The 13,747-nt window shown below is 44.3% G+C and overlaps 1 protein-coding gene across 2 annotated transcripts in view; it reads left to right on the top strand.

Annotated features, from left to right (window-relative positions):
• LOC135054566 (oocyte zinc finger protein XlCOF22-like) overlaps positions 1-13,478 on the top strand; it is a 79,953-nt gene extending 66,475 nt beyond the window's left edge. Inside the window, exons 7-8 of one of the 2 annotated variants that reach the window (XM_063957721.1) lie at positions 3,400-3,447; positions 3,974-13,478. In XM_063957721.1, the coding sequence (XP_063813791.1) occupies positions 3,400-3,447; positions 3,974-5,508 (1,583 nt within the window). In that variant the 3' untranslated portion in view covers positions 5,509-13,478. The remainder of the gene's footprint in view (positions 1-3,399; positions 3,448-3,973) is intronic. The other variant, XM_063957722.1, reaches the window with a different exon arrangement.
• The last annotated feature ends 269 nt before the right edge of the window (positions 13,479-13,747 follow it).

Genomic DNA, 13,747 nt, shown 5'->3' with positions numbered 1-13,747 from the left:
ATTGACAATCAATTTCACATGCTATTGTGCAAATATAAAATACAACAGGTGGAAATTATAGGCAATTAGCAAGACACCCCCAATAAAGGAGTTGTTTTGCAGGTGGTTACCACAGACCACTTCTCAGCTCCTATGCTTTCTGGCTGTTATTTTGGTCACTTTTGAAAGCTGGCGGTGCTTTCACTTTAGTGCTAGCATGAGACGGAGTCTACAACCCACACAAGTGGCTCAGGTAGTGCAGCTCATCCAGGATGGCACATCAATGCGAGCTGTGTCAAGAAGGTTTGCTGTGTCTGTCAGCGTAATGTCCAGAGCATGGAGGCGCTACCAGGAGACAGGCCAGTACATCAGGAGACGTGGAGGAGGCCCGTACGAGGGCAACAACCCAGCAGCAGGACCGCTACCTCCACCTTTGTGCAAGGAGGAACAGGAGGAGCACTGCCAGAGCCCTGCAAAATGACCTCCAGCAAGCCACAAATGTGCATGTGTCTACTCAAACGATCAGAAACAGACTCCGTGAGGGTGGTATGAGGGCCCGACGTCCACAGGTGGGGGTTGTGCTTACAGCCCAACACTGTGCAGGACGTTTGGCATTTGCCAGAGAACAACAAGATTGGCAAATTCGCCACTGGCGCCCTGTGCTCTTCACAGATGAAAGCAGGTTCTCACTGAGCACACGTGACAGAGTCTGGAGACGCCAAGGAGAACCTTCTGCTGCCTGCAACATCCTCCAGCATGACCTGTTTGGCAGTGGGTCAGTAATGGTGTGGGGTGGCATTTCTTTGGGGGGCTGCACAGCCCTCCATGTGCTCGTGAGAGGTAGCCTAACTGCCATTAGGTACCGAGATGAGATCCTCAGACCCCTTGTGAGACCATATGCTGGTGCGGTTGGCCCTGGGTTCCTCCTAATGCAAGACAATGCTAGACCTCATGTGGCTGGAGTGTGTCAGCAGTTCCTGCAAGACGAAGGCATTGATGCAATGGACTGGCCCGCCCGTTCCCCAGACCTGAATCCAATTGAGCACATCTGGGACATCATGTCTCGCTCCATCCACCAACGCCACGTTGCACAACAGACTGTCCAGGAGCTGGCGGATGCTTTTGTCCAGGTCTGGGAGGAGATCCCTCAGGAGACCATCCGCCACCTCATCAGGAACATGCCCAGGCATTGTAGGGAAGTCATACAGGCACGTGGAGGCCACACACACTACTGAGCCTCATTTTGACTTGTTTTAAGGACATTACATCAAAGTTTGATCAGCCTGTAGTGTGTTTTTCCACTTTAATTTTGAATGTGACTCCAAATCCAGACCTCCATAGGTTAATAAATTTGATTTCCAATGATAATGTTTATGTGATTTTGTTGTCAGCACATTCAACTATGTAAAGAACAAGGTATTTAATAGGAATATTTCATTCATTCAGATCTAGGATGTGTTATTTTAGTGTTCCCTTTATTTTTTTGAGCAGTGTATATAGCTGAACATACAAACACATAGGTAGTTGATATAGGATGAGATTCAGGTCACAATTATTCTGCCATTCAGGAATCAGATATCCGGGTTTGTAACAGCAAAACTTAAGCTTCAGTAAGAGCTGTGGCCACTGCCTCATCATCCTGATTTGTTACATAAAGGACTGGACCCACATTACTATATAGTATGCTCTGTCATGTACGCTTCAGTCTATACACATTATAGATCTCTGTTTACCTTTGTGTTTGCCTGTTCCAGTGCACTGTAACAGATTATTTCCTCTGTGGTGAATGAGCGGGTTTCTGCAATCACTGTGATCCATGTGTCACTTGTGTGTGGATCAGGCCCTAAAAAGTTATGGTGTCAGCTTTAAGTGTTTTTTTTTTTTTTGGGGGGGGACAGTAAGTTATTCTCCGACAATTTGAGCATGAAACTTTCCCAGGCAGTACCGTGGCCCAATGCCTGGGAATGTGTATAACCATTGGGATGCCAGACAGATGCTGTGACTCAGGAAAGGTTGGGGCTAAATTCTGCCAGTGTTTCTAAATTCTCAGATTTCTTTTGAAAAGTTCAGCAAAAAAGGAGCCTAGCAAGTAGCCCACTAAGGGGTCTATTTACTAAGCCTTGGCGAGATATAAAGTACCAACCAACTAGCTCCTGACATTTTTCAAACACAGCCTGTAACGTGACAATTAGGAGCTGTTTGGTTGGTACTTTTTTCTGCCCATTTTATCATTCTCCGGGGCTTTAGTGAATAGACCCCGTAAGATCCAAGTGTATCTTTGTGGAAATGTAATGAATCGCTAATGAATTCATCTGAGATTTTATTCCAAGCTGGTAAGATTCCTGAAACCATTTATAGCTCCATAGGATCTCATCCTGGTGCTACAGGCGCTGACAGAAGACCATTTTCAGATATTACAAGAGATTCCTCTAATGGCGCTTACACTTAAAGTTCGATTTCAACTAGCTGTAACATCGGCAAGAACAATACAAGAGACCCAGGCCTTATGACACAAAGAGCTGTATAGAACGTCCAATAGGTGCAAGATCACAATTCTTTCTTAAAGTCTTTTAAATATTTAATCTTAATCAGTAACTGGTCTTGCTAGCTTTTGTGCCCTGAGCCTACAAGCCAGCAAGAGTAAATTCTACACATTCTAGATTTAGCAAGCACGATTTCTGGGAAAGGCTGCATATTCTAGACTTTAGTAAGAATGATTTCTGGAAATGGTTGTACATTCTAGATTTGGCAAGAACGAAATGGCTGCACATTCTAGATTTGGTAAGAATGATTTCTGGAAGTGGATGCACATTCTAGATGTGGTAAGAATGATTTCTGGAAAATGGCTGTACATTCTAGATTTGGTAAGAACGAAATGGCTGCACATTCTGGATTTGGTAAGAATGATTTCTGGAAAAGGCTGCACATTCTAGACTTCGCAAGAATGATTTCTGGAAATGGCTGTACATTCTAGATTTTTTAAGAATGAAATGGCTGCACGTTCTAGATTTGGTAAGAATGATTTCTGGAAATGAATGCACATTCTAGATGTGATAAGAATGATTTCTGGAAAAGGCTGCACATTCTAGACTTAGTCAGAATGATTTCTGGAAATGGCTGTACATTCTAGATTTGGTAAGAACGAAATGTCTGCACATTCTAGATTTGGTAAGAACAATTTCTGGAAATTGCTAGAATGATTTCTGGAAAAGGCTGCACATTCTAGACTTAGCAAGAATGATCTCCAGAGAAGTCCACACATTCTAGGTTTGGCAATAATGATTTCCAGAATACACTACACATTCTAGATTTAGCAAGAACAATTTTCTGAAAATTCTACACATTCCAGCTTTATCAAGAATGATTTTCTTGGCAAAACAAAACAAGTTAGGGAAACAGATCATCTCTACTTTCTTCCAGATGGTCCCATGAAGAGGACAGGCTCCTACAGAAAGTCCCCTCACAAAGGTGAATTATAAGAGGAAAGTAGATTGTGTCATCAGGTCATATTCAATTGTGGCATCTACACGTTACATATGCAAGGGTGCAGTTGGTCTTCACTATTCACACACCTCTTGGATTTTATAAATTCTGTAGGTAGACAATGTGGAAAGAAAATACGTCAAGTTATAGAGCGATAATGTGCTTAACAGCTTTGTTGCCTGATTATTTCAATGACTCTCCCCCATCCCATATATAAACTGCATTGGTATATCCCATTAGTCATGGAGTCTGGAAAAATAATGAAATTGTTACCTGATAGATTTGAAGAACTCCATGGTAGCACCATATTTCCCTCCCTTCTATGTGTTTATATTTTGTAGTAACAGTTTTGGAATTCACTTTAGACAAGGATGGTAGAGAGGTCAGTGATAGATCTTCTGAGGATGTGAACTTTAACCTGTATCACATGGGGTACAGGCTTTAACCCTTTTTTATGGCTGCCGTGTAGTTCTTCAAGTAACATTACTTATATGTATTTTATTCCCTGTAGATGAATGTAAGAGAAGAAATATATGTGCTGAACATCCCATTGTATCTCCAGATTGTGAAATAGAAGATAAAGACACCACACAAGATTCTCCGAGAGAAAATCCTGTGGGCCCAATTACACATCCAGTGCTTCACAGTGTTAATATATCATCTGTTACTGCTAACCTTGAGGAATGTTCTACTGATACCTCAGATGTTGGTCCATCTGTCATAGCTCTTAGAGTAGATAGAACATTTCCCAGTTCTGCATATGCCAAATGTTTCACAAACAGCACAAAGCTTATTACCCATAAGCCACCTAAGACAGGTGAGAGGCCATTTCCATATTCTGATCACAGGCAGTGTTTTACACTCAAATCAGATCTTGTTAGAGACGACAGAACTTACACAGGTGAGAAGCCATTTCCATGCTCTGAATGTGGGAAATGTTTTACAAACAAATCAGCTCGTGTTGTACATCAGAGAAGTCACACAGGTGAGAAACCATTTCCATGCTCTGAGTGTGGGAAATGCTTTACACAGAAATCATCTCTTATTATACATGAGAGAAGTCATACAGGAGACAAACCATTTCCATGCTCTGAGTGTGGGAAATGTTTTACTTTCAAAGCAGATCTTTTTAGACATCAGAGAACTCACACAGGTGAAAGGCCATTTCCATGCTCTGAGTGTGGACAGTGTTTTACACAGAAATCATCTCTTGTTATGCATGAGAGACGTCATACAGGTGAGAAACCATTTCCATGCTCTGAGTGTGGGAAATGTTTTAGACGCAAATCATATCTTGTTATACATGAGAGACGTCATACAGGTAAGAGGCTATTTACATGTTCTGAGTGTGGGAAATGTTTTACACAGAAAGTAGCTCTTGTTAATCATGTGAGACATCATACAGGAGAAAGGCCATTAACATGTTCTGAATGTGGAAAATGTTTTATGTACAAATCACAGCTTGCTGAACATCAGAAACATCACACAGGTGAGAAGCCATTTTCTTGCTCTAAGTGTAAGAAATGTTTTACTCACAAATCACAGCTTGTTGCACATGAGAGACATCACACAGGTGAGAGGCCATTTTCATGCTCTGAGTGTATGAAATGTTTTGCTGTCAAATCACGTCTTGTTACACATCAGAGAAGTCACACAGGTGAGAAACCATTTCCATGTGCTGAGTGTGGAGAATTTTTTACATACAAATCATCTCTTGCTAGACATGAGAGAACTCACACAGGTGAGAAACCATTTCCATGCTCTGAGTGTGGGAAATGTTTTGCACGAAGGTCAACTCTTGTTAAACATAAGACAAGTCACTCAGGTGAGAGGCCATTCCCATGTTCTGAATGTGGAAAATGTTTTAAACTCAAATCACATCTTGTTAGACATCAGAGTAGTCACACAGGTGAGAAGCCATTTACCTGCTCAGAATGTGGGAAATGTTTTACACAGAAATCATCCCTTGTTACACATAAGAGATGTCACACAGTTGAGAAACCATTTCCAAGCTCTGAATGTGGGAAATATTTTGCACAAAAATAAACTGTTGAACTATATGCTCATATACAATTTTGCCATTATTTTTATGACTGCATTTATTTATTTTATTTTGACCAATGGCGGCACTACTTTATTACTATAAGAATATGTCATTACAGTACGTAGGGTTTTTATAAGGAGGCTTTGTTTTTGCTTTATAAATTAGTAACTTGGTATCTGCAGACCAGGGCTACCAGGAAGGTCCATTGCTAATCAATTGTAGTCATGTTAACCTTATTAAAGGACCAGACCCAATGCTGCCTAGTACAAAGCTACAACTATATCCTTGTATGTTTTATTTTGTAAATAACCATGATTTGTGTTGAAATGCAAGATGTGCTCCATTACATCCCACCTGTCTGCTTATTTCACCTACAGTTCTACATAATATCCAAAAATCTTCATAAATAATGCACATATCTGTATTAGGGGTCTATTTACTAAACATTGGATGGTGATAAAGTCGCTCCGGGAGATAAAGTACCAGCCAATATCCTGTGACCAATCCTGGTGCTCAAATCTCCGGAAATACTTAAGTCCTGGCCATCTGATGATAAAGATTTCTTTTTCATCCACTAGGGGACACTAGAGTACATCTTTACAGTGGGTATAGAAGTGTAGTTACTGGGAGCTGGGCACTTTTAAGACATTTAGAAGTGTGACTGCTTCTTCACCTCTATACCCCTCCAATAAACCAGGCTTAGTTTAGTGCTTGAGGGAGCTGGACATGTTCTGGTTTTCTCCTTAAGGGGAAGAAAATGTCTTCAAGCAGCAAGAAGAGATTACAGGCAGAGGTTGCCCCTGCCTGTTTGCATCACTGCCGGTGTTCCCTCAACTGCTCGTGGTTCAGGCAGGGACCCCCGGCTCAGAGACCACCATCTCTAGGGGTACACCAGACCCGCTGCATTCAGCGTGAGTTATGGTCCCCTAGCCTTGACCACCACAGGCCAGCTTAAGGGCAACATTTCAGTATAATGCCCCAATTAGTAGGACACCAAGCATAAAACAAATGGTGGTCGTTTAAAAAAAGGCCCCAGATATGGTGGGCACGGAGCTAACTCCCGCAGTTCAGCACGCAGCTCCCACATGCCCCGGCGCCGGAAGTCAGAGCTACCGCTGGCAGAGAGTGCAGGGAACGGGTTGTTAACTACAAACCCTTCTATAAGCGATCGGAGGCTGCAGCAGGGAACAGCGCTGAGACTGAAGCTTACATGGACCGTGAGTCAGTGGTGTATAGCGGATCAGGAGAGTCATTGTGCACATGTAACAGTATAAGTTGAGTTACAGTAATATTGTGCCTAGCGTGTTTAGTGTTCCTTCTCTGCCCATCTCTCCTGCCTATCTTTTTCTCAGTCTCTAGTCTAACACTGTCCACTACGCTACGGTGTTGTTTTGTTGTCAATGTGTTTAACCATGGCTGGTTGGGGATCAGAACCTGCATAAAAGTCCTTTACTTGCACAAAGTTCACAACTAAATTCACACAAGAATAGTCCTCTAGTTCCTTATACTGTGAATCGTGTGATCCTCACACAGGAACACAACAGCAGGACACACCAGTTTGGGCGTCACAGCTCAATCCCGTTATGTCTCACTTGACTGCAGTACTAGAAGCCTCTCGTAAAGAGAGGGAGGCTGCTAGGCAGGTGTGACCGGACGGCTCCGTATGAAAGCCCTCGCGTCCCACCCAGTCACAGAATGGAGTTTAGATCACACGGGACCTGGCCAATTAGTGGATTCCTGCTTACCATCAGTAACCACCTGTTGCTGACTCCACCCACTTGCCGTGGCATCTGGAATCACTGTTCTGCTCAGGCTTCTACCGCCAGCACCTGAAAACTGCTGTGTATACATCGTACCACTAGCCACACCTCCTGTCTGGCATCAGTTGTCTCCCACTGATCCTAGACCAGATCCAGTAGGGTAGCCTGGCAGAGGGTTGAAATTGGAGACGCTAGGTTTCCCCAGACAGGTGAAAAATGGAGATATGTTTGGCACAGTCCTGCAGGTCACAGGATGAAGCAGTCCTCTTGAGGCAGAAGATGTTTATTTGCCCACATAAGGCCTAATTCAGACCTGATCACTAGCAATTTTTTCACTGCTGCAATCAGATAATCGCCGCCTACAGAGGGAGTGTATATTAGCTGTGCAAGTGTGCAAACGCATGTGTAGCAGAGCTGTACAAACAGGTTTTGTGCAGTCTCTGCGCAGCCCAGCATTTACTCAGACGCTGCGATCACATCAGCCTGTCCGGGACCGGACTTGACATCAGCAACCCTCCCTGCAAACACATGGACACGCTTGCATTTTTTCCAGACACTCCCTGAAAACGGTCAGTTGCCACCCTCAAATGCCTTCTTCCTGTCAATCTCCTTGCATCTGCCGTGCGAACGGATCCGTCACACAAACCCATCGCTTGGCGTTGATCCGCTTTGTACCTGTGCGTTGCGACTGCGCATTGCGGTGCACGCACAGTTTGGACCTGCGATCAGGTCTGAATTACCCCTGTAGTTCTAAAAAGAACTCAGCAGTACAGCAGATGTTTACAGCAGAAAGTATTTCATATACTACACCTTTACACAGGGCAGTAGCCCTCCTTTCATTTTACTCCAGTACACATACCACAGGGGGTAAGCCCACCCTGAGTCTTTTCCGTCCAATCAAGATATCTTACAAAAAATAAATAAATTACATTTTGAAAGGCTTTAATTACTGCATAAAGCAATTTCCTCCTTCCTGTCACACACAAAGTTTGGTGTCCATTAAACTACTTCCTTTACCACCTGGCAGTTTACAATTTGCCTTTGATACATTTATCACATAGCTTATCAAAATACGGTATGTATTTGATTTCTCAAACAAATGTTCCTCATCCTTTTCCTGCATATACCATTCAGGATTCGTATATCAATCAAACCAGCTACATAAATAAATACAGGTTCCAAACCCAATCTGACACCTTACATATGGAATAAAGAAATCCCCTTTATTAACACCTTTGTCTAAGGAACTCACACTCCCAGCATATTAACTGCTGTGCGCTGTCCCACATCAGAAGGTTTTGTCATTCACCAGATCTGCTAGGATATGGCAATTAGCATCCCATCTTCTAGTCACAGAAGATAGGGAATCCTTATTCAGTCATATATAGTAAGTGCATTGTTTCCCTTTTAAAATACATGTGAGCACATCTTAAATATAAACATGCAATCCTATAACTGCACTACATATGACATGTTAAAACATATCATTTAAAAATTGTCGTCAAGCACCCATTGCCTCTGTAAAATGGTGCCGGGCAGGGAGGGTTAACCCCTTCAGCGCCGCACCACCATTAACCATGTGGCCGACAGAGTCTCCGGCCACAGCAGGTAACTGTCCCCTCACCAGATCCTGAACCAGCCTGGGCTCAAGCCTTAGCTAGGTCAGTGGAAGGGCTCACTAAGATCATAGCCCTATCACTCTCTGTAGCCCCTCAGGCCTCCAAAAAGAGGCAGCTACCCTCAGTCCTACAGTCAGACGACTCAGAGGATGACAGGTTGCTCCTCTAGAGGAGGGCAAGTTCTCTGATTCAGGGGAGGAACAGGTCCCGAAAGAGCCGGAACCTATATCACAGGACATAGAGGCATTGATAACAGCTGTACACCAGGTTTTAAAAGTAGAAGAAGAGGACCAAGGTCCGTCAACAGCCTATCTTTGGTAAAAAAAAAAACAGCTGACTTTTTTACTGTATCTGAGGAACTGGATTCTATCCTGACCTCTGCATGGAAACACTCAGATCTAAAATTCAAGTGTCCTGTCGATTCTTATCAACATATCCCTTTCCACCAGATAGTAGAATAGCATGTGAGAGTCCACCTAAGATAGATCATTCAGTGTCTCATCTGTCTAAGAAGACTGTACTGCCAGCACCAGCAGCCACCTCCTTAAAGGAGGCATCATACAGGAAATTGGAGAACACATTAAAATTGATTTACACATTTGCAGGAGTAACCCCACATCCTGCAAATGGTAGGCTGCTGGGTAAATAAGACCATTGAAACATGGGCAAGACAATTAGCTGAAGGTATAAAAGCAGGATTTCCACAAGAGGAAGTTTATTTGGAGGATGCATCTAAGGAGGAATGTACTCTTGTGTCCAGGTCCTCCGCATTAGCAGTGTCGGCCCGCTGAGCTCTCTGGCTACGACACTGGCAAGCAGACACAGAATCCAAAAAAGCAGTGGAAACTTTGCCATTTTGGGGAAATGTTCTCTTTGGAGAAGAACTAGATAAGTGGATCTCAAATGCAACTGGGGGTAAGTCTACTTTTCTCCCCTTAGCGGCAACACCCACTAGGAAGATATATTCTGGGTCCTTCCTTTCGTGCCACATGGAGATCCAGAGGTTGCTCCAGAGGAGGATCAACACTTTCCCGTGGTTTCAGAGGACACGGCAGAGCAACTTCAAGCTCATCCTTCCAGGACACCAAATCTACCACACAACCTAGCACATGACGGCTTTCTCTCTGACCTGGGGTACCCCAGAGTGGGAGGACATCTGCGGGACTTTGCGAATGTCTGGACAGAGACATGCCAAGATGCCTGGGTTCAGGACCTCAGCATCCTGTGGTAAAAACTTGATTTTAAGTTTCAACCTGCACCTCAGTTTTTAACCACAGGTTTGCCAGTTTCCAATGACAGGAGTGTTGTCCTCCAGGAGGCTATAGAAAAGCTTCTAATGGCAAGAGTGTTGAGACCTGTACCCAGACATCAACAAAAACAGGTGTTCTACTCCAGTTTGAACATGGTACTGATGCCAGATGGTTCGGTCAGACCCATTCTGAACTTGAAGGATCTCAACCACTTATTGAGAAGTTGCAAGTTCAAGATGGAGTACGATTGCTCAGTGATTGCAGGGTTGGAGTCAAATGAGTTCTTGGTGTTGTTGGACATAAAGTAAGCTTATCTACACATACTCATCTGGCCACCACACCAGATGTACCTGTGATTCGCAATTCAAAATTCACATTACCAGTTCCAAGCCTTACCCTTCGGCCTGTCATTGGTGCCCAGGGTATTCATGAAGGTTATGGCGGTAATGATGGCTCTTCTAAGATCACAGGGGATCACGGTCACCCCATACCTGGATGGATGATATTCTCTTAAAAGCTTCCTCCAGAGACCAATTAATTCAAAACATAGGGGTAACACAGAGGCTCCTCATAAGACATGGGTGAATCCAAAACTTTGCAAAATATCAGTTACAGCCAACACAGAGACTGTAGTTTATGGGCATGATTCTGGACACGGCAAGACAAAAAAAATTCTTCCCTCAGGATTAAAATAGAGCCATTCAGGAAATTGTAAGGAAGGTACTGTAACACATAAGAGTCTTGGTACACTTATGCATAAGACTTCTAAGGAGGATGGTGGAGGCCTTAGAAGCAATTCCATACAGCCATTTTCATTCAGGACCATTTCAACTGAACCTTCTGTCTCAATGGTCAGGATCCCATTTGTTCCATCACCAGACAGTGAAACTAGCCCCTAGAACTCGGATATCTCTCCTTTGGTTGCTGACCTCATTTCACCTAATGGAAGGCAAGAGGTTCGAAGTGTGAGATTGGACTCTCCTCACCACAGACACAAGCCTATGAGGAAGGGGAGCAGTGACTCAGAACACTCACTACCAGGGCTGTTGTACTCCTCAAGAAACAACACTGCCAATAAACATCCTAGAACTAAGAACAGTGTTCTTTGCACTACAGTTGGCACACCATCTGTTGCTGGGCCAAGCTGTCCGAGTCAAGTCAGACAATGCTACAGTAGTGGCTTACATAAACCGACAAGGCGGCACCAGAAGTCAAGCAGCAATGAGAGAGGTAAGCCGCATACTCCGGTGGGCGGAGGAACATGCCATAGCAATGTCAGCAATATTCATTCCAGGCGTGAAAAATTGGGAAGTCGACTACCTCAGTTGGCAGGATGTAGATCCAGGGGAGTGGACTCTACATCCTCAAGTGTTCCAACAATTAGTCCATTGGTGGAGCCTTCCAACAAGTCGACCTTATGGCATCCAGTCAAAATCACCAACTACCAAGATATCACTCTCGAACAAGGGATCCAGCAGCAGAGGTAGTAGACACTCTAATGTCTCCCTGGCAGTTCCACTTTGTCTACCTATTCCCACCATTTCCTCTGCTGCCTCACCTTTTTCAGCGCACCAAAAGAGAAAAGGACTTAGTTCTATTAGTGGCCCAAGATTGGCTATGCAGAACTTGCTACTCTAACATTCGGCTGCTTCTAGTAGATGATCCGAGGCCTCTACCGCTGCAAGACAACCTTCTTCAACAAGGTCCTTTCATCTATCCAGACTTAAGGTGGCTTAATTTGATGGCGTGGCTTTTGAGTGGGCAATCCTAAGGAGAAAGGGTATTCCATTGATTTTTATACCTACAATGCTTAGGGCTCTAAAGGTTACTTCAAAACACTACCATCGCATCTGGAAGGTGAAGCCTGTTGTGAATGTTGGGGAGAGTCTCCAATTGTCTTCAAGATGCCTCGGCTACTTCTTTTCCTGCAGACAGGGTTTTCTGCTGGATTAAGGCTAGGATCTCTGATGGTACAGGTCTTTGCATTATCTATTTTCTTCTAAAAGAAACAGGCATTAACTCCAGAAGTTCAGATATTTCTTCAGGGAGTTGTCCATCTACAACCACCTTTTATTCTGCCCACTGCTCTGTGGAATCTGAATATTGTCCTTTAATTTTTAGTGATCCCTGTGCTTCAGCCAGGAGGGAGTCAGAACTCGGAACTCTCTCCTCTCGTCCTCCATATTTAATATTCCATGGGGATAAGGCTGCACTCCACAAAAGGATGTAATTCCTTCCAAAGGTGGTCTCAGCATTCCACAATAACCAACCTATTGTGGTACCGGTTCTTCCAGAAGATTCTCCTGCTTCTAAATCCCTGGACATCATCAGGGCTCTCAATATCTATGTGGAAAGAACTGCTTCTTAAAGGAAATCGGATTCATTATTTGTTTTGTATGATATCGCTCGACCAGGCTGGCCAGCTTCAAAGCAAACATTGGCATGATGGATACATTTGACCATCACACAGGCTTATATAGTCATCCAGGGAGCCTCCAGCTTCCATTACAGCACAGTCTATAAGCTCCTATCAGGCAGAGGTGTTCGCGGGGCGGGGGGATGCAACGCTCCATTTCCCAGGCGGAGACGGAGCGTTGCAAGGACGGAAGTGGTCAAACGGCGGAGGAATCATGGAAATGGGGGGCGTGGCATGAGCGTGATCACGGCGGCTGCTTGACATCGCGCGCACCCGCCGTGATCAGAATGGTGGCAGCAGGCCTCCTGCAGCCACAGCCAAGCTGCGCCGGCAGGAGGCAACCTTAATTTCTACAATGAAGCAGAAATTGTGATGCGATTGCAATTTTTGCTTCATCAAGGGGAGAGGCGGCGGTTAGCATGCTAGGTGGCCTTGCTTTGCAATGGGTGACCCCCAGCATGCACTCACATGGATTGCTAATTAGCAGAATTTGCAATCCAACCTGAATGAGGCCCACTGGACGCCCACCCTGCACTGTTCAATCCTGCCGTGGTTATTGCCCTACTGCTCCATTGCACCAGGACCGACATCACTGCTGGCTAAAGAAGTATTTAGACTCCATCACAGCTGGCCAGCTGACAGCTGAAGTATTTGATTACATCCTATACTGAACAGTACACATTTTGTATTTATTTATATTTACGTTTTTTATGTGAGCACAGCACAATGTAAGTGCTAGAGCTGTGGGGGGACACCACATATACCCCACCTGGACATTCCAAATCCATTCCATCCACTATTAGCACATATGAGTTCAAAGTCTTGTGTGAAGATCTACTGGATAAACAAATAAGTCATTAAACAACAAATACAAATAGACATTGGGGTTAATTCAGAGTTGATCACCGCAGCAAATTTGTTAGCAGTTGGGCAAAACAATGTCCCCTGCAGGGGGGGGGGGGGGGGGGGGGGCAGATATAACATTTGCAGAGAGTGTTAGATTTGGGTGGGTTATATTGTTTCTGTGCAGGGTAAATACTGGCTGCTTTATTTGTACACTGCAATTTAGACCTCAGTTTCAATACACCCCACCCAAATCTAACTCTTTCTGCAAATGTTATATCTGCCCCCCCCCCCCCCCCCCCCCCTGCAGTGCACATGGTTTTGCCCAACTGCTAACAAATTTGCTGCTGCGA

Source organism: Pseudophryne corroboree, chromosome 3, assembly GCF_028390025.1.
Source record: "Pseudophryne corroboree isolate aPseCor3 chromosome 3, aPseCor3.hap2, whole genome shotgun sequence".
NCBI classification, from domain to species: Eukaryota; Metazoa; Chordata; class Amphibia; order Anura; family Myobatrachidae; genus Pseudophryne; species Pseudophryne corroboree.
The sequence above is the reverse complement of the archived record's forward strand: the minus strand, read 5'-3'. Positions and strand labels throughout refer to the sequence as shown.